Below are 25,798 nucleotides of genomic sequence, written 5' to 3'. Positions count from 1 at the left end.
TAACATGGGACTTTTAATGACCACAGAGAGTCAAAACTTCGGTTTAATATAATTATTTCTATATAAATAAAATTAATATTTTGGGGTATTTATCTCCACAAAAGAAAATAATGTTTTTTAAATCAATTTAATTATTTGATGAAGTACATTTTACATTCACAAATGCAAATTCACAAATAGTAAACCCAATGAGTAAACCTAACATTTTCTCAATTTAATTGTCCCGCTATCCCCACCGTGTGGCCCAGCGGCGTTACACGCTCGAGCTCTTATTTTGAAAGAAGTCGTCACGTCCTGTTTATTTTTTTCCTCTCATCTAAAAAAAACAGCGCGGTTTTTATTTTTCACCCGGGGTTCAGAAGATGATGGGGGCGAGTTTTCTGAGCGCAGACCGGGCTCGCAGTCCGCCGGTGAAGGTGCTGTCCAGTCAGCTGCGGGAAGCCTCGGAGAGCCAGAGCTCCGGTGGGAAAGCGGAGGTTGTGATCCGGCGTCTGGGAGCTTCTGGCCGGCGTTCACTGCAAGTGTCAGTGGTGTGGATGCAGGGGACTGTACTGGAGCTCCAGGCTGACAACAACACCCTCCTCATGCTGGATGAGACCGGAAACTTTACTGTTAACGGCATCAACAGCGTGCCGAAAGGAAAACCCTGCCTGAGTCCCGGTTAGTACACTGTCCAGTTCAGTGAAATCGTGTGACATGCTTCCTCTATTGTTTGCAGTGGTAAAGTCACTTTGAATATTCGGCCTTGAGTCACACAGAATTTAAGTATGACTCGCAAATAACATTAGCACTATTTATTTGACTGTGAACACAATGTGTCGGTGCTGCTAATGATTTTACTATGTAGAATTTGCATAGAGTTCTTTTGTGAAACTATACTTCGTTTTCTTCACAAACGCCTCAAAGCAATAAGGTCGCTGGTTCGAGCTTCGGCTAACGTTAAGTCAGTTTGCATGTTCTCCCCGTGTTAGCGTGGGTTTCCCACACATTCAAAGACACAAGTGAATTGAATAATTTCCTTAGTTATGTGTGTGAATGAGAGTGTATGGGTGTTTCCCATGGGTTGTGGCTGGAAGGGCATCCGTTGCGTAAAACATGTGCTGGATAAGTTGGCTAAACATTCCGCTGTGGCTACCCCGATTAATAAAGGGACTAAGCCGAAAAGAAAATGAATGTGTGAATATAAAACAAACTTGACCTCAGTCATTGTCAAATGTTTTTAAGACACTACTGGCTCATTGTTGGGTTAAAGGCAATTGTTTTAATAAACTGAACAGAAAAGCTCGCTCCTTCATGTAGAAAATGTTAAAAGAATATACATAATTATGGTAGTAACGTTATCTTATCAGATTAAAAGGTGCTGGATAGTCTATTACTGATTACAGATTATATGATTATAATCTGATTTCGCTACCCGTTAATTTCCACATTTTAACAATGCATTATTTATTTATTTATTTATTTTATTTTCAGCTTACTCTCTTTATTAATCTGGGATCGCCACAGTGGAACCGCCAACTTATACAGCACATGTTTTACACAGCCATTCCACCTGCAACCCATCACTGGGAAACATCCATACACACTCAATCACACACATACACAATTTAGTTTATTCAATTCACCTATAGGGCACGTCTTTGGACTTGTGGGGGAAACCGGAGCACCCGGAGGAGGCCCATCGGGAGAACATGCAAACTCCACACAGAAATTCCAACTGACCCAGCTGAGGCTCAAACTAGCAACCTTCTTGCTGTGAAGCAATAGTGCTACCCACTGTGCCACAGTGATGCCTGCATTATTTATTACATGATCTAAATGTGCATTTTGTGCTCAAGTACATTAGAAAACACTAAGACCATATTAACAGCATGAAATTCACAGCAATGCCAGTGCTACATTAAATAATTCATCTAAAAAAACACTAGAGACGAATTACCATTTTTGTAAACATTTAGGATGCGTGCGCAGGGAGGTGGCAGAAAAAAAAAACGGGAGCACTAGTATTTACAGCAAGGGGATGACATCTGAGGTGGTACAGAGTTTGTTGTTGTCTTAGTTATATTTATTACATATTATATATTATTTACATATTGCTTTCAGCGTATTATAACAGCTCGTCACCCAGTGATAAGCACAGTGATTCGGCAAAATTAACCTTAAAGTGAGCAGCGTTCATCTGACTGGTCCATTTACGATAGCGCCCTCCCAATGGATATTGGATAAGACGAAACAGCTAAGCATCCAGCCCCAAATATACTATCTAATTGAAGCTCCAAGTGATTTTACAAGAGAGAAGTTAAAGGCCTTTAAGTGTTTGGATGCCAACAATGTTGTTCTGTGTGGTCATGTGCAAGAAATAATGCTCCATGATGACCAGATTCAACACTTTGTAGTGACTAAAAGTCACATACGCAGGTTATTGCTCACCGAATACTCAAAGTGCCAAGGTAAACAATATAGAGAGTGTGTCACAAGTTATAAAACCAACTTTAACTTAATAACTTACACTTTCACGTTTCATTCTTAGCATTCAGTGTCCACAGTTTAATTAACCTTATGTAACTATTATTTCTGAAATCATTGCTGCAATCAAAAACGAGTAATGTGTATGATTCAGCATAGCGTGAATATAACATGACAACTGCAGAGTCAAGCATTTTTAATTAGGTCGTCAATTCATTCAGCTCCCTTTTAGCCAAAGACGTCTGCAGTTGGCATTAAAGCAGTGTGGTGCACGGTAAAACTTCACTTTTCTATTTTTGAATTTGGCATCCTACTGCACAACACAACATGTTGTTTCCTATTGCAGCGTGTCTTTTTTTGCAACCGGGAACCCGTGTGACCTAGGTTGATACACACACCTTTTTTATTTTATATTTCACAAATGTTTAAAAGAGCAAGGAAAGCCATTGCTATTGTAAACAGTATATCTGATCATATTTGTTCTTCTGGAGAAGGTTTTATTTGTTTTATTTCGGCTAGAATAAAAGCAGTTTTTAATTTTTTAAACACCATTTTAAGGTCAAAATTATTAGCCCCTTTAAGCTATATTTTTTTGATAGTCTACAGAACAAACCATCATTATACAATAACTTGCCTAATTACCCTAACCTGCCTAGTTAACCTAATTAACCTAGTTAAGCCTTTAAATGTCAATTTAAGCTGTATAGAAGTGTCTTGAAAATATCTAGTCAAATATTATTTACTGTCATCATGACAAAGATAAAATAAATCAGTTATTAGAAATCAGTTATTAAAACTATTATGTTTAGAAATGTGTTGAAAAATCAAATCTTCTCTCCATTAAACAGACAATGGGGGAAAAAAAATAAACAGGGGGGCTAATAATTCTGACTTCAACTGTACATTTGCTGGTAGCCACATCGAGTGGTATGCGACCACACAAAGGCTGCGCCGGATGATACCAAAGTGACTCGATGCAGCAGTATCACGTGACTCCACACACGGTAGGGAAAGTAATTGAAAAAAATTGATCTAAAAGAAATGTTATCGATTAAAGGTTCTGAAAGTCTCGATTACTTTTCAAATAATCGCCCAGCCCTAAATACAGATGACATATAAAGAGTTACTAAGTGTATTTAATATCACATTACATCAGGGTTAAATATAAATTTCTCTTGAAGTTGTGGCACTTGCTGGACTTCAAATTGAGTCTTATAAAGAAAATACATCTGCATCTGTGTACCTGTAAAAAGTACAACACTTTACACAAATTATGAGTTATTTCTACTTAAATTGTCACACTTCGTTTTCTTCTATGTTGCTTCATTTTGGAGTAGGGAGGTTCCTGACCATGGTGAATGATGTGATATCCTTAGCCTAAAATACCGCTCTGAAGCAATTTTAGAGCATGAGCATTTAGCATGTGTTAAAGCGATAGTTCAGCAGAGTGTTTCTTGTGTCGTTAGCCATTGACTCGTCTTTTAAAAATCATCAAGAACCATAATTTCAGCTAAACATCTGACTGGAAGGGGGGATGTAATCTAATCCGAGTGAACTGTCTTTGTATATCTAGTCTTTGAATAAACTCACCTACATCTTGGGTTGTCCTGATAGTAAGTATGAACGACTTTTTGGACGAAGCATCTCTTTGACAGCACTGTGTGGTTTTAGCCCCTGTTTACACTGCCAGTTAAATGTGACTCAATTCAGATTTTTTGCTCAAATGTGACAGATCGGATCTCTTCTAGGACCATGTAAACACGAAAGAAAAAAAAAAACATGCATTTGGATATTCAGAGATCAGTTTCAGACCTCCTTCATATGTGGAAATAAATCAGATTTGTGACAATGCGACTCATGTAAACAGGCAGAGCGGATTTATTGGGGTATTCCATTTTGTAAGTCATTAAACTTGTGACAATGTGGTACTTCTCCTCAGTTTAATAGTGTAGAAAGAGGAGCGTGTGTGTGTGTGTGCTCATCCTAAAATTTCTGACCCATTGCTCTTCATCAAAGCCCACCACAATTTGCTCCCAAGAGAGCTGAGATCTTGTACCCACAAATTTCTCTGAATGGTGAAGGACACCGTATATAGGCGCAAGCTGCAATGACGGCACTTTCCCTCCTCCTCCACCTCAAAATCATTTTAAAGTTGGGCGAACTTCACATATTTCGCAGAGCTAAAATCAAGACAATTTCTTAAACAAGAACCCACCTTTACGCATACATGTCATTGTGAATTGTATGGCAAGTGTAAACCCATGAATCAGACACAATCAAAAGAGCGTGTAAACATACTGGCAAAAAAAATCAGATATAGGTAACAAATCGGAATTGGGCATCAAGACCTGACGGTGTAAACGTGGCTTAGAGACCTAGATGTGTCTAGTTGCACATTCACTTTTGTGTACGTGGCCAAAACGGGAAGTGTGTGAATTGGAACAGGCCCTTTATTGCACGCAATGTTATGCAAGCACAACACTCCACGCAGTGTGTTTTATGTTCACAGCTTAATGTCCTTTGTCCACAGGTAAATACGTCATGGTTATGGGTGTCATCCAGTCTCACAGTCCAGAACCAGTCCTGCGAGCTGTGAAAATGGCAGACCTTTCTGCAAACGCAGCCATTCACAGGAGAAACTGGATCTATGAAGTGGAAGATCTCCAGCGGGTTTTGCCCTAATAGTGTTTTTTTACTCATTACGATGATTATTTTTGCAGCGCTGCATTTATTAGTTTGTTCAACACTATGTTGCTCTGACTTTTATTTGCAAATGACATCTCCTGATGGACACACAGACATTTAAGTGAGATATACATTTTATTTCTAGAATTATTTTCTATGAAAGTTTAAGTGGAATTACACCGTAATTAAGCTTCAATCACAAACAAAAGAGATTTCCTTACAGTTCTGCTAATAAATTATACAATAAAAAAAGATTACATTTAATTTTCAGTGAAATCAGAGTTTACAGAGGTAAGACAGTTATGATCATTTTTAAAAAGACAGCTACGGAAAATAAATAAATTAAGAGACTGCTTGAAAATTCTCAGTTTCTCTAGATTTATGATATTACAAATTTGAATATTTGTTTTTATTAATAAAGATCTGATAATGACAGAATGGGTCATGGAATAGCAAATGTTTTCAAGTGCTCTTATTCGTATTTATTTTTCCTCCTCAGCAGTAAATGTGCATGTGTGAATGTGTATGTATGATCACATGTCAGTTTGTGAGTGGCACAGATTGGTGAATCATCTCTTACTCAAAAAATGAATTCGCTGTAACTTCCTTCCATCTTAAATGCACAGTAGCTGTGTTTCCCAGCTCTGGAGGGACTTCAGAATCTCTTGTGCACCCCTAAAACACTGCTGCAGTTTGGACAGTGGTGCGTGACGTCCTTCAGGTCCTCTATGCAGAAGGGAATTAGGCAGCAGCCGTAGATGCAGCTGGGACAGCAGGAGGAGGAGCATCAGCTGAGAGTCTTTCTGCAGTATATTGAGAGAGTCATGTTTTAACTTACCCAAAAACGGCCAGTCCTGCACAGGAGAGCCAGACTAGGGGTCCTGAGGAGTACTCCAGACGAGTGATGACGGACTGTGAACACACTGGGCAGTGAGCCTGAACCGGGACGTTACCAAACACCAGGCCAGGCTGAACATAGACTGTCTGGACGGCTACTGAAGAGCAGACAACAAGAAATGTGCTTGTTATTAAAAGCTTTCTTAACTTTAAATGTAAGGGCCTTGATGGAAAAGGATGCAGGTTGTTTTGATTCTCAGCTGACAGGTTTTTTTTTCCCCAACGAAAAATTAACATTTATAAAACTACAGCAGGGGGTGCCTAAACTCAGTCCTGGAGGGCCAGTGTCCTGCATATTTAGTTCCAACCCCAATAAACACACCTGAAGAAGTTAATCAAACTCTTTCTACATATACCAGATACTTCCAGACAGGTCTGTTGAAGGAAGCTGGAGATAAACAATGCAGGACTGGCGCTCCAAGTCTTGAGTTTGGGCACCCCCTGCTGTGGAGCATAGGTGTCAAAATCTATTCCTGGAGTGCCGCAGCTCTGCACAGTTTAGCTCCAACCCTAATCAAACACAGCTGATCCAACTAATCAAGGTGTTCAAGACTACTAGAGACTATTAAGCAGGTGTAAGTTGGAGGTGGTTGGAGATAAACTGTGCAGAGCTGTGGCCCTTCAGGAATTGAGTTTGAGACCATTGCTGTATAGTGAGATAATGGAGTTGCTGGCCAGGTTCCTCTGTTTGTTTGTTATTGGTTGTGACTAATGACATATTTTCCGATTGTATTAATAAATACTACAAATATGTATGTGTGTGTTTGTGTGTTTATATAATCATAAGGACATTCACTACTGTCAAGTTTGAAAACAGTACAATTATTTTATGTTTTAAAATGAGCTTTTTCTGCTCTTAAAGTCTGCATTTACCTAATCAAGAATACAGTACAAAAACTACAATTGTGATATGTAAAATAAATGTCCTTACTGAATGTATTTTATAGTTCATTTCTATGATTTAAAGAAGAAATTTCAACATAAATACTCCAGCTTTAGTTGTCTCATGATCCTTCAAAAATCTTTCGGTCATCTGCTCCACAACACAAAACATTAGCCCCTTATTTTTCCCAATTTCTGTTAAATGGAGAGATGTTTTAACACATTTCTAAACATAATAGTTTTAATAACTCATTTCTAATAACTTTTATTTTATCTTTGCCATGATGACAGTAAATACTATTTTACTAGGTATTTTTCAAGACGCTTCTATACAGCTTAAAGTGACATTTAAAGGCTGAACTAGGTTAATTAGGTTAACTATGCAGGTTATGGTAATTAGGTAAGTTATTGTATAATGATGGTTTGTTCTGTAGACTATCAAAAAAAATATATTTTATTTTTTTTTTAATTTATAATTTTGACCTTAAATTGTATTTTTATTTTTTTTTTTTAAATTAAAAACTGGTTTTATTCTAGCCGAAATAAAACATATAATACTTTCTCAAAAAAAAAAAAAAACATTTCCTTGCTGTGTTAAACATAATTTGGGAAATATTAAAAACAAAAATTCAAAGGAGGCTAATAATTCTGACCTCAACTGTATATATTAGGGGTGCATGATGTATTGGTGGCCATATCGGCTGAAAATGCTATTTTTTATGTTATCATTGTCAGTCCAATATTGAAATTAGGCCGATATCTTTAAGCCGATAAATTACGCAGTTTTACAGAACTGCTGACTTGTAAGCACGAGAGAATCTTGCGGGAGTGTGGAAATAAAAGTGTCAAATGACTAACAATTGTACATTACTGTATCACTTTTTATTTGAGAACACTTGAACTGGTTTCAGTTCTTGGTTTCTTCATTTTATTGAAATATATTTAACTTGTTTGTTAATTAAATCCAGTTTTGTCATTTAACCTATTATTTTTCATGCAACAGTCAAGTTGCATGTTAATTTGCTATGCGAAGAAAAGGAAATCATTTATTTTTGCCATGCTGATTTATGTGAAATTATGAATAGGTCTTGCAATTTTTAAATTATTGCTTTTTTTGCTTTGAGTATGCTATTTTAAGTTTTTACGATAAAATAACTTGTTCACTGTTAAAAATATAACATTTTTTAATATTTATCAGCTAATATGCGAGTTATCAGCCAAAACATTCATATCAGTACATCTCTAATATGTACATCTCTAATATATATATATATATATATATATATATATATATATATATATATATATATATATATATATATATATATATAAATGCTGCTATTTTTACATTCAATAAAAGGTTATTTCAAATGTTTAAAGTCACAAAAAAAGTTTTACTGTGTTTTGATCAAATATATGTAAATGAATATGTATATTTAAATCAATTATGAATAATAAAATATTTTTAAAAGAGACATTACACTTATATTAAGTAGTCTTTCAAATAAAAATGTAGTCTCTTATATAAAATAAAAATACAATTTTTTGTATTATTAGAATAAAAGTAAGAAATGAATATATAAAAGTATAACTTTGACTATATAATATAAAATAATATATAAAACGGACAAACCCACATTACCACAACTGATTTTGGGAAAAGTTCTTGTTTCGTTTTAACTGGAACAACCAACTTCTGTTTTTATCTAGTGAAAGTTGGCGATGTGATCAACAGCACTGCCAGCTGAGGGGGCACTAGTCAACCAGGTAAGATCTGTCTTCAAAAAACGTGCATGTACATATTGAATGTCTGCAATTTATAATTGGCTACTGTTAATTTTAGTATGTATACTCTCTGTGACAAAAAGTTACTGTAGAAAAAGAGTAATGGTGGCCGTTTACCGACGGGACTGGTGACAGGTTGTCCTTGTGCGGTCGGTGGGTACATCTGATTGTATTCTTGTGTCGGATATGGAGGAGGACCAGATGCCTTCATGTCCGCTGGAGGATAAGGGCCTGCTGGATAATAAGGGTTTGCGCCTGAGATCTCATCGTATGATGGAGGAGGCGGGTGTCCCACAAGGGTCGTGTTCTCCATCGGAGGTGCTGTCGGCATCGGCATCGCCATCGTCTTGTGTCATAAAAAAACAGCGTTTATACATTTGAGAAACACTGCTATTCAATCTGACATCAGAAAAGAAACATGAAGGACAAGAAATGTTCTCCTTTAGTGAGGAAATCGCTCTTATAATGACACTGAAGCTAAATAAAGCACTTTGAAACCCGATACATGTAAATCCTTAAGCTTTACGTTACACTTCAAAACTATGAAGATCACTCGTTCAAAAGTGTTTAAACCTATGGTAAACGAACACGACTTACTGTTTGTGTGTGTTTTCTCGTCAGCAGACTCGCGAAAGATCCAAAAATGCGCTTCCTGTTTCTTAGTTTTTGTTACGCACTTGCTCCGTTTCCGCACAGACCTCAGATGGGTGGGCTGAACACTAAATAAAGATTATCAGACGAGGACTGAGCTGTCCGTGATACAAGCCGTGTTATTAACGTCGATATGTCGAGCTCGACAGACTTAGCATGTAATGTCAAGTCTGTTGTTTGTTATATCAAAACGGAGACTTTTAGATGTAAGTTCCGTGTTTGGTCACATGAGTTACTGTAACAGGCAGTCCCTGTACTCAGTTTAACTGCGCACAGTTGTGCATAAACGTAAACATAACTTTTCAGTTCACTAGCATGGGTTTGCCTCGTTTGTGTTGTTTGTTTTTTCCCTTCTAAATCTATTTTTATTAAACTCTGAAGTAGGCTACATGAATTCCAGCAAAAACATTTTACTTTAAATTGTCACATTCCCTTATAGCAGGGATTCCCAAACTTTTTAGCCCGTGACCCCCAAAATAACATTGCCAGTGCCTCGCGACCCTCAATATCTTATTTAAATGCAAGTAAGTGCTGTAAATGTGCCAGAAAGTTTAACCTGGTGTTATAAAATCAATCTGCTGCATCTGACACTATTGCTGTGTCTTTAATATAATGTAATCACCCCAGGGGTCGCAATCCAATAGAACTAGTAACTATAAGTTATTATAGTAACTATATACAGTAGTATATAGCAACTATAAACAACATTTTTTTTTCTTTTCAGTAGGTTATGGATAAAATATGGCAAATATTATGGTTTAATAAAAATAAATAGATTTTTGGAAATCACCAGGCGACCCCCGCTTCATTGTCCCACGACCCCTTTGGGGGTCCCGACCCCCACTTTGAGAACCACTGCCTTATAGGATTAACGATTATTCATTAAACTGTTTATTTGAGCTAATTAGGTGACATATTTCAGAGTGAATTTTAAATGACGATAACAAACATTATGACAGTTTCAAACACACATGCTAGCCTAGTTAACCCTTTAACTTCCACTACGGTTTAAAAAAAATGAAATAACCTTGGTTAAATTGTGTTCCTTAAACCACTCTTAGCAATTTAGCATTTTTTGTTTTGCTTTAACGATAACCTAACTTTAAAGCAATGATGCCATCCCTAACAGGAATTGAATGGATGATGCCAAACGTTTGAGGACTTCGAAGATAGTCTTAAGCAACACACAAACTGTTCTTATTTACTGTTATGGTAAGTTTCACATAGACAGTAGTGGAAAGAGTGTTAAAAATCATAGTCAAAAGTACTTGCCCAAAAATGTAGTGCAAGTACAGTTAAAGTATTTTCTAAATTTTTAAAAAGTAGACCTTTCAAAAGTACATGCAATTTGTGTGTGTGTGTGTGTGTGTGTGTGTGTGTGTGTGTGTGTGTGTGTGTGTGTGTGTGTGTGTGTGTGTGTGTGTGTGTGTGTGTGTATCATACCTGTCAACATTGGGATGGGAAAGTAAGGGATATGCCCACCATAATAAGGGATTCTAAACCCTCTCCTATATGGAGGATCAGCTCTTTAATGTTTCTTGCCACCCTTCAGAGAAACACTGAAAATACGCAATACGGGAAAATACCTTTACGGGATGATAGTAGGATAGAACTGTAAAATACGGGAGATTCCCTTGAAAAACAGGAGGGTTGACAGGTATGGTGTGTGTGTGTATGTGTGTAAACGTAACATTCTGTAGTGCATTTAGTGATTGCTTAAGCCCATTTCCATCATCATAAAGTAAACATCTGTCATTTTCTCATCAGTGACATTCAGTAAACAGTAAACAATCGTGCAGTGGGTAGCATGTTCGCCTCACAGCAAGAAGGTCACTGGTTCGAGCATTTCTGTGAGGAGTTTGCATGTTCTCACTAATTTGCGTGGGTTTTCTCCGGGTGCTTGGGTATGCTTAAATTGACCAAAGTGTGTGTGTGTGTGTGTATGGATGTTTCCCAGTGATGGGTTGCAGCTGGAAGGGCATCCGCTGAGTAAAACATATGCTGGATAAGTTGGCGGTTCATTCCGCTGTGGCAACCCCAGATTAATAAAGGGACTAAGCCGAAAATTAAATAAGTGAATGTTTTTATGTGCTTTTTTTATTTTGTATATTCTTGTATATCCACTTCCCTAATTATAATTATTATAATAATTCTTTTTAAATATTTACACGCCATCTTGGGAAATTATATCCATATCCCAATATATGTCACAGAAAAACTAAATATCACAATGTCAGTTTTTTCCAATATCGTGCATGTGGGCTATCAGGACATAGTTTCTCTAACATTTCGGTTTTGTTCCCATTTGGTTATTTGTTTGGGGGAAATGTTCAATACAGCCTATGAAAAAAAAATTCTAACCAGAGATCAGCTCAGAATAATTAGGTGATTTTATTTAAACTCATTTCGAGGGGAGCACATGATATGATTGATCGCGGCTTGTATCTCATCTGTAATCAATAATAATCCAATCAGTTTGATTCAAGCCTACAATAAAGTGACCGATTTGACCCTACTGCCTTATCTTCGTTTTGGAAGAATCCCCATTATGCAGTGGTTTGTAATATGCATACCCAGGGGTGGACTCAGTGATTTGGGGGCCCTAAGGAATTCTAGGTATGGGGTTCGAGCATTTTTAAAACATAATCTGCATGTTAAAAAGTAAGCTGTTTAAATAATTATATGTATATGCAAAGCAAATACGGCATCACAGTGGCGCAGTGGGTAGCACAATCACCTCACAGCAAAGTCGCTGGTTCAATTCACCTATAGCGCATTTCTTTGGACTGTGGGGGAAACTGGAGCACCCGGAGGAAACGCAAACACGGGGAGAACATCCAAACTGTACACAGAAAAGCCAACTGACCTACCCAGGGCTCGAACCAGCGACCTGTGAGGGCTGTGAGGCGATCGTGCTACCCACTGCGCCACCGTGACACTCATTAAAGTATATTTTATATATATTAATATTTAAAGAAATCTTTATCTTCTTAATGTTACATTAAAAGCAATAAATTTACAAATAAAAACAAGTTTACAAACTATGTACTGCAGGGGTGTCTTTACTCTGTCCTGGAGGGCCGATGACCTACAGATTTTAGCTTCAACTTGCCTCAACACACCTGCACATATTTCTAAAAAACCTATGCTGCGTCCCAATTCACTTATACTACGCCCTAAATAGGGATGTCGGGCCTGATTACATGGTTTTAGACTTGATAGGAACCGGACGTTACCTCTGGAGGTATTATAAAGTTGATGACGACAACATTGCCTCAGAAAACTGTGGGATTTGTAAAATGTGGGATTGCGAGAGGTGGAAAGGAAAAGGTTACAGTTAACACAACAAAGCTGACTAAGCACCTCAAACACGACACAATATAGTGAGTTTCATTAAGAAAAACATTTCCTTCTGTGAAACTTGCTACTGTGATGACAGTAAGAGATGCAGTCGCTAAAAGCACATTACTGGCCTTGCTTTGTTTAAGTATCTTGGGGTTTTGTTCAGGAGTGGGGGAAGGATGGAACTTGAGCTTGACTGGCAGATTAGTGCAGCGGCAGCAGTAATGCGGTCGATGTATCGGTCCGTTGTTGAAAAGAAGGAGCTAAGCTGAAAGTCAAAGCTTTCAATTAACTGGTCAATCTACGTTCCTACTCTTACCTATAGTCATGAGCTTTGGGTCATGATCGAAAGGACAAGATCTCGGACACAAGTGGCCGAAAAGAGTTTCCTTCGCTCTGACACACGGGAGGAGCTCGGAGTAAAGCTGCTGCTACTCCACATCGAGTGAAGTCAGCTGAGGTGGCTCGGACATTTGTTTTGGATGCCTCCTGGATCACCCCAGAGAAGCTGAAAGAAGTTTCTTGGGAGAGGGAAGTCTGGGGTTCTCTAAGACTGCTGCCCCTGCAACCCAGCCCTGGACAAGTGTTAGAAAATGAATGAATGGCTTTGCAAACACTGTGGCAATTTGATTAAATTTTTATATTTACATGCCTGCCGGGTATTTTTAGTCGAGGTGCTATTTGTTTATATATTAGATTGTTTTTATATTTACTGTTGCACTAAAGTCCAAAAGTGAAGAATTTACTTTATTTATTACTTGATTGTTCAATCCACCTCACAGAAGACTTGATTGTTCAATCCACCTCACAGAAGTGCTCTGTTTGTTAACAAAGTTGTTGAACGTTAAAATAAGGTGAATTAAATAAAAAATAAGAAACATCCTGGATCTGTTTCTTCGCTTTTTTATGTATTATAGAAGTATCGCATCGTGTTTCTGTATCGGTAGATACTCAAAATCATATGACTTGGACTCGGAATCAAGGGCAAAAAAACCTGATCGGGATATTCCTACACTAAAAGTATATACTTTTTTGTAAAGGAAAAGTATATACTTTTGAGTGTGTAGCAGAAGAGTATGCAAGCTTTGTCTAAACAGTTGTAGACAGATTTCACAACGCAGAGAAAATCTATAAAAGAGCTATATGATTAATACAGGATTCTTGGCATTGGTCGGGGGCCCCTAATTCCCTGGGGGCCCTAAGTGGTGGTTACCTCACCTATTGGTTAAGTCCGCCTCTGTACATGCCACAACTCATTTCACTGAAAGAAACCTGCCAGTGAAAGCTTGATGTGCCACCGGAAGAACTAAGCATGGCATGTGCCATGGCTTTAGGTTCAGATGTCATGTAATGTTAATAATTGTGCTGCTTTAGCATTTTGCAAAATGTTACATTTGTAAATTATGTGAATATGTATTCTATAAATGTTCATATAAGAATGTCAATTTAATTTAATATTTTTTTTAGCTTTCATTTTCTATTTTAATCTTTCTCACTCTAGGGTACATGTGCAAATGACTAAGAGAGCATTAATAACTTAGAAGTGGTGAAAGATTAAATGTGTGCACATGCTGTAGCTAATACAGCTACAGATATAAATAAAAAATAATGCATAGCCTAAGTTACTTTAGTCAAAATCTTATCCATTTACGAATGCAAAACAAACACCCACAGGAACACTGTTCTACATCCGCCTCTTTTTCTTTTTTTTTTTTTTTTTTTGCAGCCGTGATCTCACTTCCTGTTCAGTGACAAGCTATATTTATATATTTATCTGTGTGTGAAATGTCAGCGACTGGGCTTTGGATGCTGCTGTATTGATCACAACAGCTGGATCACTGGAAGCGGATTATTTCTGCAGATGTGAGCGCGCACGCAAGAACGTCAACTATCGCGAACGAGTCACGAGATGTTTCAGGAAAACGTTGATAAGCGTTGTTCTCTGATAAAAACCGGCCTAGCTTCGGTAAGCTTCCCTTTAGACTACCGTTCTGTCATTTTCTTGAAGTAATTTTATTATTGACTGTGTTGTTCCAGTCATTTTATAGCTGCTGCTTTGGTACAAGCGACTGCTGTCAGTCCGCTTAAATACATGGTAACGTTACATTGGGCAACAATACAAACACATGATTGTCAGCGTACATGCTGTGTCGGTTTTTTTTAGATCGTGTGTGTACTGTGTTATGTGTGTATACAGAGCACTGTTACACCTGAATGGCATACATGTTTTAGTCAGTGCCAGCGGTAAGGCCTCGTGCCAGTCTGATTAATTCACTGTGGCGCGCGTACGTGGGCAAAAGGGAAAGTGTTCTCCAAGATGCTCAAAGCAAAATGCGTTGCATAACCTGTGGCATCATGGAGGGAAACGAGACGTTTCATAGTGAACTTTGATGGATGGTCAGGTTGCATTAAGTTTATATATTAGTTTATTTTTAAAGTTCTTTGCAAGGACCTCTCTAGAAGATTCTTAGTCTCTCAGATGCCACAGACCCCCAAATATGATCATCCTAAGGAAACCTTACCCTAAAATATGTCCAGTTTACACTATTAGAAAAATAGTACAATAAATTAGACTAAAATATTGTTTTTAATTTTTTCCTAAGTATTATTTTTTTATAATCATATTTGTTTGTTTATTTGTACATAGTTTATTATTATTATTACATATTATTTTAATTCATTCATTCATTTTCTTTTAGGCTCAGTTCCTTTATTAATCTGGGGTCGCCACAGTGGAATGAACCACCAACTTATCAAGCATATGTTTTATGCCCTTCCAGCTGCAACCCATCACTGGGAAACATCCATACGCACTCCTTCACACACATACACTATGGACAATTGTTTTTAGCTTACTCAATTCACCTGTATCAAATGTTTTTGAATTTTTGGGGGTAACGGAGCACCTAGAGCAGAGATCACCAAACTTGTTCCTGGAGGGCCGGTGTCCTACAGATTTTAGCTCCAACCCTAATCAAAAACACCTGAACAAGCTAATCAAGGTCTTACTAGGTATACTTGAAACAATCAGGAGGGTGTGTTGAGGCAAGTTGGAGCTAAACCCTGCAGGGACACCGGCCCTCCAGGAACGAGATTGGTGACCCCTGTCCTAGAGGAAACCCACACAAACACAGGGAGAACATGCAAACTCCACACAGAAATGCCAACTGACCCACCCGGGGCTCAAACCAGCAACCTTCTTGCTGTGAGGCGATTGTGCTACCCACTGCGCCACCGTGCTGCCCTAATATTTATATTATATTATTATATTTTTATTATTTATGATTTGCATATTTTGATCATTTTTTTATTTATATAAAGTATTATTTGATGTTAATGAAGCTTTTTGTGACATCTACCCTGGTGCAAATTTCAAAACCGAAAGACGAAAATAACAAATCAAAATAAACCAATATTTATTCCTGTTTATAAAAGAATTATTTGATGCTAATCGTTGTCTTCTATAGTGTGCCACAAAAACACCCCTGTTAAAATATTCGATAGCTTCTTGTTTCATAATCTTCTGTAATCATACACTTGTATCTACAATTTTCTAGCTATTACAATGATGCACGGTGACTCCTTGTTTAGCACGTTTACTTCACAATAAGAAGCTCGCTGGTTCGAGTCCCAGCTTGACCAGTTGGCATTTCGGTGTGGAGTTTGCATGTTCTTCCCATGTTCACGTGGGTTTCTTTCAGGTGCTCCGGTTTCCCCCACAGTCCAAAGACATGCGCTGTAGGTGAGATGGATGAACTAAATAGACTGCAGTGTATGTTTTTGAGAGTGTATAGGTGTTTTCAAGTGCTGGGTTGCGGCTGGAAGGGCATTCGCTGCATAAAACATATGGCAGAATAGTTGGTGGTTCCTTCCACTGTGGCGACCCTTGATATTAAGTGCCTAAGCCGAAGAAAAATTAATTAATGAATCAATGAGTTACCAAAATTTTAATTAGTTTATTCCGATTTTCATTTGTTTGGTACTTTTGTACTGATGTGTTTATCTTAAAATGTAAAAAAAAAAAAATCATGATTTACTTTCTATGTATTTTTTACTGATTTTTAAATACTTTCTTGATATTTTTGGGGTAAATATCTTCTCTCCAAACATGTTTCCAGGACACTTATCACTTCTTTTTAGCCATCCTTAAACTACCCGCTCAAGAACATTTATTTATTTAGTTAAAAGTATAGCAAAATGAATCGCTTATGGAAGTTCTAGTTTTAATTCTAGTCGGAAATAGAAAATATGCATACATCCATTTTTATTATTGGGGGTGATTGTCAAGTTCAAGTCGAGCATTATTGTTATTTTGCTACATGTGCTGACACAAAGTGGGACAGAATGTCGTGACTCGCCGGACCACAGTTTTACATAAGTTAACACAACCATAAATATGAACACAACAGTGGATGAAGGAGCTATTTTAAACGTATACAGAACTAACATACTGAACTACTAACTATACATGTATTATACATACTTAACTATACACACAACCTGATGATAGAAGATAGACTATATATACAGCAGGGAAAATAAGATTTAAACACGTCACCATTTTTCTCAGAAAACATATTTCTAAAGGTGCTGTTGACTTGAAGCTTTCACCGGATGTTGGTAAAAACATTTGGTTAGATTATGTTAGATTAAGAATAAAGGTATGCATACTTATAATAAAATGATGCAGGAAAAAAAGTATTGAACACGAAGAAAGAGAGGTGTAGAAAAGCAGTGAAAGCTGAGACAGCAGCTGAAATCTGTCAGTTGTCATTCAGCAACCCTCTGCCCTTCGTCTTAGTAAATTAATATTGGCTGATTCAGTCCAACATCTACATTATCAAGATGATATAACTAGGGTGGACATTTCAGCAAGACACTAGCTTTGTTTCCATCCACTTATTAATATGTGCATTTTGGGTATTGAAAGATGCGCATAAACTATGACTTAAAGAGATCATGTGATGATAAAAATGATAAACCTGCAGCCTGAGCACCATGTAAAGCATCTGAAATGTTGTTTTGGTCATTCTTAAACACCTGAACTGCTTCAGTATTAGTGTTATTATATTATTAATTACCTTGTCAAACTTTCAAGAGAGTCAGAACTTTAAAAAAAGCCTTCAAATGTCAAAACGTGTTTATTGGTGTCTGCATTTGTCTTCTGAGGTGCAAGTCGTTTATTAAGAAAATAAGATTCATGCAGCTTCTCATTGCCGCAGCACATTCTGTTTATACTGTTGATATTTGGGGGTAGTTAATCAGGAACTGAAGATTTTTTTTTTTTTGACTCATTGGATGGAAACGTTGCTTTTCACATCTTTTTGCGATATTTTAGTTTTGCGCATAAATTTAATTTGCATCTTGGGATCAATCATCTATTGATCCAAAACTGTGGAAACTCTCAAATGCTTTCAGAGAAAGAAAATCAATCTGTAGAATGGCCCAGCCCATCACCTGATGTCAATCCAACAGAGAATACGTATTAAAGATCAGATTTGATAGACGAGACCCACAGAACCATCAAGATTTTTACACTGTTGAAGTCTGTGAAAAACTCACACCTGAGCAATTCATGTGACTTCATTCTCCATATGAGAGGTGTCTTTAAGCAGCCATCACCAAAAAAAGCCTTTTATAAAAAGAATTAAATACATTTCAGTGGTTCAGCACTTTCTCCTTGTGTCATTCTATTTTGATTACACATAACTAATTTGACATTTTTTCATTTTTTATGTTTGTACTGTTTGTGTTTTTACGGAAATCTGGTTCAATTCCATGTCAACAGCTCCTATAGAAATATTATTCCCAGGAAAAAACATGACGTGTTCAATATTATTTTCCCTGCTGCATATTATACAAGTACTCTTTCTGTAAGACAGAACAATACTCTGCAAATGAGGTATTTAAGTAAAAAAAAATAAAAAACAAGTAGTACAATATGATTTGTGGAACAACAACATGCAAACATTGCCTTCACCAAACATTGAGATAGTGTTTCTACAGGTGCTTTGTCAAGCCCACTCACCTGTGTGAGGCACACTTAGAAACGCACAATTTTTTTTTTTTAGAGTTACAAAGCGACTAAGGTCACGTTTACACTGTCAGGTCTTGATGCCCAATTCCGATTTGTTGCCTATATCTGATTTTTTTTGCCTGTCCGTTTACACAATAATTGCAAGATTTAATTGTGGCCCATATCCGATTCATGTGTTTACACTTGTTATACAATTTACAACATTGCGTATGCGCAAAGGAGGGTTAGCATTTCTGCCATTCTGGCCATGATGGAAGAAATTGTCTTGCTTTTAACTCTATGCGAAGTTCGCCCACCTTTTAAATGATTCTGAGGAGGAGAGAAAGGGCTGTCATCGCAGCTTGCATCTATGGCTTTTATATGGTGTCCTCCACCATTCAGAGGAATTTGTGGGTACAAGAGACATCTCAGGTTTGGTGGGAGCAAATTGTGGCGGGCTTTAAAGATGAAATAGGGTCATATCTTGGTTGTAAGGGTCTCCAACAACAGTCTAATATGCTTGCAAGGTCAAAAAACACTTTCATGGTCTTATAATCTGCATTTATTTTTACCTAATTATCCCAGCGACTCCTGTATGAATCGTCCAGTGATTCATTTGTTCCCAAACCCCTCCTTAGCGCGAAGCTAATCTGCGCTGATTGGACCGATGACAGTCTGTTGCGATTGGTCGACTGCCTTCAGTGAGAGAGTGAAATGCCAAACAGCTAATCAGCAATATAAAAGTAATCACAGTGCATACACGCTTGATAGTGTAGGCGTGGATTTTAGCTCCCAGTGGGTCAATGTAAATACAGACGATGGACTTGAAAATACAGACGAATAACTATTTTATTGAGCAAAAACTGTCGAGGAGATCTCCTAGCTTGTCTCACTCTGCTCTTGTCACAGACACACACACACACACATATTGCTCACACAAAAACACACACACACACACCTTTGGACGACAACGCGCGCGCACACACACAAACACACACACATACCTCCGGACGACAGCGCACGCGCACACACACACACACGCACGCACACACTACCCTCCTCCACGGAGCTCCGTAAACAAAGCAGCACGCGTCGCGTTAAGAGAATATAGCCAGTTAACCTGATACAGTACACACAGTTACAAGTAACAAATCACAACTAAATACATTTGCTAGCTAGAGTCAACGAGGCAACAACTTAAATCGCACATACTTACAGAGAAATGGAGGAAGAAACCCATCCTGACGTCCATCAGTAAGTTACTCTTTACTGATCCTTCCTTTAACAAACGCAGATGAAGTATTCTTTGTAGCATGTAGTTTCCAGAAGTTTCCAGTAGTTTCTAACTGCTTGGTTATAATGCTGAGGTTTCATCTTTGGGTAGAGACTCAATAATATCCATCTGCAGTGTGACTTCAATCGACCGGCATGTTTGTGTGTGTGTGTTTGTGTGTGTGTGTTTGTGTCTGGGTTTCTGCGTCAGAGGGCGGGGCCGCAGGTTTCAAATCTCCCGGGTTTGCGCGTGCACGTGAATAACTTGGTTTCGTTCGTACGTCATGGCGAAACACCTAATGACTCTGTATCAAGGCGACTCGTTTGAAGCACTATGAGTCGACTCTTTTATAGATGAATCAACCGTTTTAAACACTGTACACTCACAGATTTAAGCCTTAACTGGATACTTCACTTCACTTAGAGCTGTGTTACACACTACATGGAGGGGAATTTTCAAAAACCCATAATATGGGCTCTTTAATGAGGAGCAGTGGGTCCGAAATTTTAAGATGAGCAAACCAACATTTGATAAGCTATGCAAAAGCTTGTCCACATACCTGTTTTACAATGACACATCGTTTCATCAGGGCATCCCTTTGGAGATGCGCGTCAGGGTTGCGCTCTGGTGGCTAGCAACAGGTGCGGGCTTTCGCAAGTTGGCACATCTGTTTGGCATAAGCAGCGCATCGGTGTGCCAAGCCATGCAAGAAGAGCTGTGGCATGATTACATCCAGAACGTCATAAGAGGTTTCAAAATCTGTTTGGGGTTCCTGTAGTGCACAGGGTTTATCGATGGGAGCCACATACTGATCATCTGAGGACCACAAGTTTAATGACGTACAAAACGGAATGCCTCAATAAATCCGCTTTGCCTGTTTACATGAGTCGCATTGTCACATATCTGATTTATTTCCACATATGAAGGAGGCCTGAAACTGATCTCTGAATATCCAATCATTTCAATCATATCCAATCATATTTTCGTGTTTACACGGTCATAGAACAGATCCGATCTGTGTCACATATGAGCAAAAAATCGGAATTGAGTCACATTTAACTTGGGGTCTAAGAGTCTTGTCCTTCTCATTATCACTTCCTTATTGTGTCTTCTCATGTCTTTCAGATGTAGAGCGAACGAAAGCCTCAGGAACTCTGCAGACCCTTTTCTTGTGGCCAGTTGCTGATCGAGTTCCCTGCGACTTTAAGCATGTCTATAACGGACCACAGCCCCACCACTGGGGTCGTCACCATTATCGTAATACTCATCGCCATCGCAGCATTGGGTGCTTTAATTCTGGGCTGTTGGTGCTACTTGCGGCTGCAGCGCATCAGTCAGTCTGAAGACGAAGAGAGCATCGTGGGCGAAGGTGAAACCAAGGAGCCCTTCCTACTCGTCCAGTATTCAGCACGGGGCCCGCGGGTCGAGCACAAGACCAAACTCACTCCTAACGGCACCGAGAGCCACACTTAGCTCCCTCAACAGTGCGTACTATGTAGATTCAGTCTCAATCAGCACTGAAATGAAAGCACTCCACGCTGATGAACCAAGACCAACCTAGTGCATGCAGTTGTCTAGTTGCTTTGACTGTTGATTTGTTCCCGATCCATTTTGTGGTGGTAGAGCCCTGTTATAATGTGAAATCGACGACGAGTGTACGAGTTTTGTGCAATGATGTTTATTTGTAAAGACGTAGCCGGTTTATGAAGATAAATTAAGACTCAAAAGCCGTTCACATCAAGGATGATAACTATAAACTTAACGATATAGCTACAAAAAAGTCCTATTATGCTGTTGATTTTGTTTTTTGAGAGGTACTGGAACAGGGGTTATCAATCTTTTCAGGCCATGTCCCCAAAATAACAATGCCAGTAGCTCATGACCGCCATTATCCTTGGGGTTGGATTTAAATATAGATTCCTCGCACACACATCAATAGGCAAATATTCAGTAATTTTCCTTCGGGTTAGTCCCTTATTTGTCATGGGGTCACCACAGAGGAATGAACCACCAACTATTCTAAAATATATTATACGCAGTGAATACCCTTTCAGTCACAACCCAGTACTCGTACCCTTATATGGCCAATTTTTTTTTATCCAGGTCACCTATAGCGCATGGGGAAAACTGGAGCACCCGGAGGAAGCCCACAGAAACACGGGGAGAACATGCAAACTCCACACAAAAATTAGGGTAGGAATTAGGTATGGATTACATTTTCCAACAAAAATTATGTTCCAGGATCAACATAGATGTTAATCTAGGATTGCATCATGCTTTGCAAAATCTTGATGTGCTAATCAAACCAAGGGTTGCAATCTAATTGGGGGGATGGGAGGGGGGATCGAATCGAAAGGCTGATGTTTTTTATTCGCATGATGTTGTTTTTGTATGTAGGTAAATCATGTTTTAGATTGTCCGGAACTCAGCAATTTAACAAAAAAAAAAAAAGGTTTGGGGATTTACTTTAATGATTTTCCAATCGGCTGCTTTGTGACATCACAAATCCCTGAAAACAACACTCGAGCCATTTGGTGTAGTTCTTGAAATTGAACTTTTTAAAAACCAAATATTTTCCAGTGGTGTGGACTGATATTTGTAACTTTGTAGATCTTTTGTTTATCCGCAAACATACACACTATTAACTGACTAAAGTTTCAAAATTCAAAAGCATAATAGGACATCTTTAAAAAAGAAAAGAGCATCAGGACTGTTCACCTTATTCGCCAGCCATTTGAATCTTTCTGGCTTGAGACTTCCTGTCTCATTCACTTACATTCATTTTTAGGTGTTAAAAACAGCTTGTTCTGCTGCTTGTTGCAAACTGACATTTCCTTATAATATTATTCTGCTTTGTCTGTTTTGTCATGCAAACACTTGTTTGTAGAGCGAGTAGTTTGACCGTTTTCTGCCATTTATTATTCCTAGTCATTTCTCCCATAGGCAGCTGAATCTGAAGATCTTAAGCAATCGCAAAAACGAGCGCATTTGAAGAATAAGGTCAACAGTAACAGTTAAAAAAGGCAAACGATTCTATTGTACTTTTTTCTTATCCAGCTAATGAACAATAGAAATGGATATTCTGCTTTAAAGTGCACAAGCCTTGTAAAAGCGACAAATGAGAAATGCTGGCTGTGATTATAAGTCTAAGGGATGTCATGCTTTGATGTCGATGTCAATATATTTATGGTTATAACCACTATCGTTGTACGTAATGTTATATGCTTCTAGTTATCGTTCTTGATGTGAAAAGGCCTTAAAGGAAAAGTTCACCCAAAAATGTATATTTGCTGTTAATTTACTCACCATCAGGCTGTCTACAGTGTTAGGTGTCTTTTATCTAGTTAGTACAGGGGTGCCCAAACTATTTCTTATGAAGAGGCAAAAACCAAACTTGATTGAGGCTAGTGGGCCAAAGGTAAATATAGTCGCCATTGGGTAATTTCCTCATTTATTTAATAAAATTAAAAGGCGGAGGATCGCGATGCCGGTGTTGTCTATCGGAAGAACCGTACGTAATACGTGCATAGCAGAGCTTGCAAAACTGTTTTTTTTTTTGTCGACAACACGAACGTTGTCAACATAACTCACTGGAAATCCAAAATGCTTACACACCGGCGACTTCATTGAAAGAGGAGAGGGTTTAAGTTCTGTCGACGGGTCTCCTGCTTCTGCAGTTTAACAAGCACTTCAACAAGCCTGTTTTTTCCCAAGCTGACGTGACATGGGGGCGTGGCAGCATCGACGATTCTATTTTTTGATTCGATAATCGAAATTGAGCATAAATTTCGATCGATTTCGATTAAAAATCGAAATCGTGACACCCCTAATATATATATATATATATATATATATATATATATATATATATATATATTGTTTATAACAGTATAGTTACACTAGTTTTTGTCTTGATTTGCTCACTGCCTAGTCCTCTATCCATCGAGTGACATTTATATTTAAAAAAAAATCTGATTCATTTACAACATTTAATTAAAACATTTCAGTTCGCTTTTTTTGTAGCTCAGCAATAAAACAAATTAAAAAAGGTTACGCCAAATTAGAAATGACGATCTCATTCACCTCAATCCTTCTCATTCTCTTGTCAGATTAAAGGTTACAGTGGGCCAACTTTGGGCATCTCTGAGTTCGTAGAATGTCAAAGAAGATTTGTTTAGCTGAAACTGTGGTGCTTTGCAATTCACAATAGTGTTCAATCCAGCCAAATTTATGAGCTTTGCTTTATCTTTATTTGCTTTTTTAACTGTAAAGAGCACAGTCAGCCATTAAGTTGCTTTTTATAAATCCGTTTCACTAAAAATCTAGTTTGTTGTTCATCTAATGAAAAGTTACAAAGGCTGAGTACATTAACAACAAATGAAGAGTTCAGATGCAAAGTGCCATCTAGAATTTTCATCTACAATGAGCATTGTTCTTTGCCTCATGTTTATGTTCAGTTATTTCATGTAAAATTGATGATAATTACCTATTCTTTGCCTTGAAAGTGAAATTACTAAATCAGGACAAAGGAGCCTGAAAAAATGCTCATTTTGGAAGAAATTTTTAGATGGCACTTAGAAGCTTTTGCATCTAAAGTCTTTAAATGTACTTTTTTTTGGTGGACTATCACTTTCTGTTTCTTTGTAGTGTTTTCATCTTATTTTTTTCACCCAGAGCTGGCTCTGGCATTGCGAATTTCCACACATTTAAACAGACTGATTTCACAGATCATGTCATAGATTTAGATGATTTTATCTTTTTCCTAGAAAACATTTCAGAAATGCAACAAAAATGTGTCATTCCTCTTTATTGGAAACTTTAACCTTCAATACGTGTATGTATATATTGGAGGTTATATAAAAGGTTCATTAATGTTTTAAAACAGTGTTCACATCAAGTAAAAATGGTTCTTTTGACAACTTGAGCTTATTTTTCCATTACAAATAAGCACTTGAGGATACCTAAACTTGCCAAATGATGTAAAATGGCTTTTGAAAGCTTTATATTCAGCCATTCTTTTGTTAGCACTGTGTGTCTTTCATGTGATGCACAGAAGATTTCGAACAGCACTTGCAAGTTCTGCTTCAATCTTGCTAGGAAACCACTGAAAGAACATAAGCCAATGACTGGGGTCTATTTTTTTCTTCTTGCTATTGTGGCCTCAGAGGTTTTGTTTTTTTTCCGTGGTTGAGCAGATTTCTACTCCATGTTAAATTCGAAATTTTATTTTTATAGATGGTTTGATGCAGAGCTCAATACCGAGAGGTGTGATCTTCATTGTTATTTTATTTTCATTCATGTTAAATATGTTTGTGTGTGTGATATTGCAACATTTGCTGTTTGTACATGTATGATGAAAGTGAGAGAAATGATTTATTTTTATACAGTGTTCATGCAGATGTCTATACAAGCTAAATTAACAATCAGGAGGTAGAAGAAGCCTGTAAATGTTACTAAAATCTCATGTTTAGGGTCCTTTGACATGTTTCTGACAGACTTTTTGTGAATTATGTGCTGTTCAATGTAAAGGGACAGTACATGCATGTTCATTTAATCTGCATATTTGAGCAATTTTCTAACTCTGTTTGCTTATGTCACTTCCGTCAGTTTGAGTGCGTGTCCAGTGTTTGACTTTACTGAACAATAAAACTTCCTGTTACTGTAGAAAGGTCTGATTGTGAGTTTTTGTAAAATGTTAATCTATCTGTCATTAACTTCCGAAGCTATTTGAAGGGAACGGAACATGTTGCTCATGTTTGTTCTGGAAACACGGTCTGTTTTGGTGCAAACCCCACTGAAAA

General features: G+C 37.7%; 3 protein-coding genes and 1 long non-coding RNA gene across 9 annotated transcripts; 2 read left to right on the top strand and 2 right to left on the bottom strand.

Moving 5' to 3' along the window:
- Nucleotides 1–296: 296 nt before the first annotated feature.
- rmi2 (RecQ mediated genome instability 2) lies at nucleotides 297–5,608 on the top strand. Its single transcript, XM_087245056.1, has 2 exons — nucleotides 297–660; nucleotides 4,997–5,608. Exons 1-2 carry the CDS (start codon nucleotides 363–365, stop codon nucleotides 5,146–5,148), a joined length of 450 nt encoding a protein of 149 aa, XP_087101182.1. The 5' UTR covers nucleotides 297–362; the 3' UTR covers nucleotides 5,149–5,608.
- On the bottom strand, nucleotides 4,322–9,354 carry litaf (lipopolysaccharide-induced TNF factor). Of its 4 annotated transcripts, none has more exon segments than NM_001002184.1 (4): nucleotides 4,322–5,915; nucleotides 5,990–6,146; nucleotides 8,833–9,061; nucleotides 9,313–9,339. In NM_001002184.1, coding segments are annotated over 3 exon segments (492 nt in total). In that variant the 5' UTR covers nucleotides 9,059–9,061; nucleotides 9,313–9,339; the 3' UTR covers nucleotides 4,322–5,806.
- Nucleotides 8,640–22,696, top strand: snn (stannin). 3 transcript variants are annotated; one of them, XM_087242408.1, is made up of 2 exons: nucleotides 8,640–8,697; nucleotides 21,123–22,696. In XM_087242408.1, the coding sequence occupies exon 2, from the start codon at nucleotides 21,207–21,209 to the stop codon at nucleotides 21,468–21,470; it is 264 nt and encodes an 87-aa protein (XP_087098534.1). In that variant the 5' UTR covers nucleotides 8,640–8,697; nucleotides 21,123–21,206; the 3' UTR covers nucleotides 21,471–22,696.
- LOC147846000 (uncharacterized) lies at nucleotides 14,406–21,129 on the bottom strand. Its single transcript, XR_015481130.1, has 2 exons — nucleotides 16,584–21,129; nucleotides 14,406–14,982 (listed from the first exon to the last, which is right to left on the bottom strand). It is a non-coding gene; the product is annotated as an uncharacterized LOC147846000 (long non-coding RNA).
- Nucleotides 22,697–25,798: the final 3,102 nt, after the last annotated feature.

This window comes from Danio rerio, chromosome 3, assembly GCF_052040795.2.
Source record: "Danio rerio strain M-AB ecotype USA chromosome 3, GRCz13ab, whole genome shotgun sequence".
Taxonomy (NCBI): domain Eukaryota; kingdom Metazoa; phylum Chordata; class Actinopteri; order Cypriniformes; family Danionidae; genus Danio; species Danio rerio.
The sequence above is the reverse complement of the archived record's forward strand: the minus strand, read 5'-3'. Positions and strand labels throughout refer to the sequence as shown.

What these genes read in the sequence shown, in the direction of transcription:
- rmi2 (XM_087245056.1), top strand. Translation starts at nt 363, where the DNA reads ATGATGGGGGCGAGTTTTCTGAGCGCAGACCGGGCTCGCAGTCCGCCG. An exon ending in AAAACCCTGCCTGAGTCCCG is followed by an intron (nt 661 to 4,996) that starts GTTAGTACACTG and finishes CTTTGTCCACAG; the next exon opens with GTAAATACGTCATGGTTATG.
- snn (XM_087242408.1), top strand. Translation starts at nt 21,207, where the DNA reads ATGTCTATAACGGACCACAGCCCCACCACTGGGGTCGTCACCATTATC.
- litaf (XM_087242475.1), bottom strand. Translation starts at nt 9,058, where the DNA reads ATGGCGATGCCGATGCCGACAGCACCTCCGATGGAGAACACGACCCTT. An exon ending in ACCTGTCACCAGTCCCGTCG is followed by an intron (nt 6,147 to 8,832) that starts GTAAACGGCCAC and finishes TCTGCTCTTCAG; the next exon opens with TAGCCGTCCAGACAGTCTAT. An exon ending in GCAGGACTGGCCGTTTTTGG is followed by an intron (nt 5,916 to 5,989) that starts GTAAGTTAAAAC and finishes CTGCTGTCCCAG; the next exon opens with CTGCATCTACGGCTGCTGCC.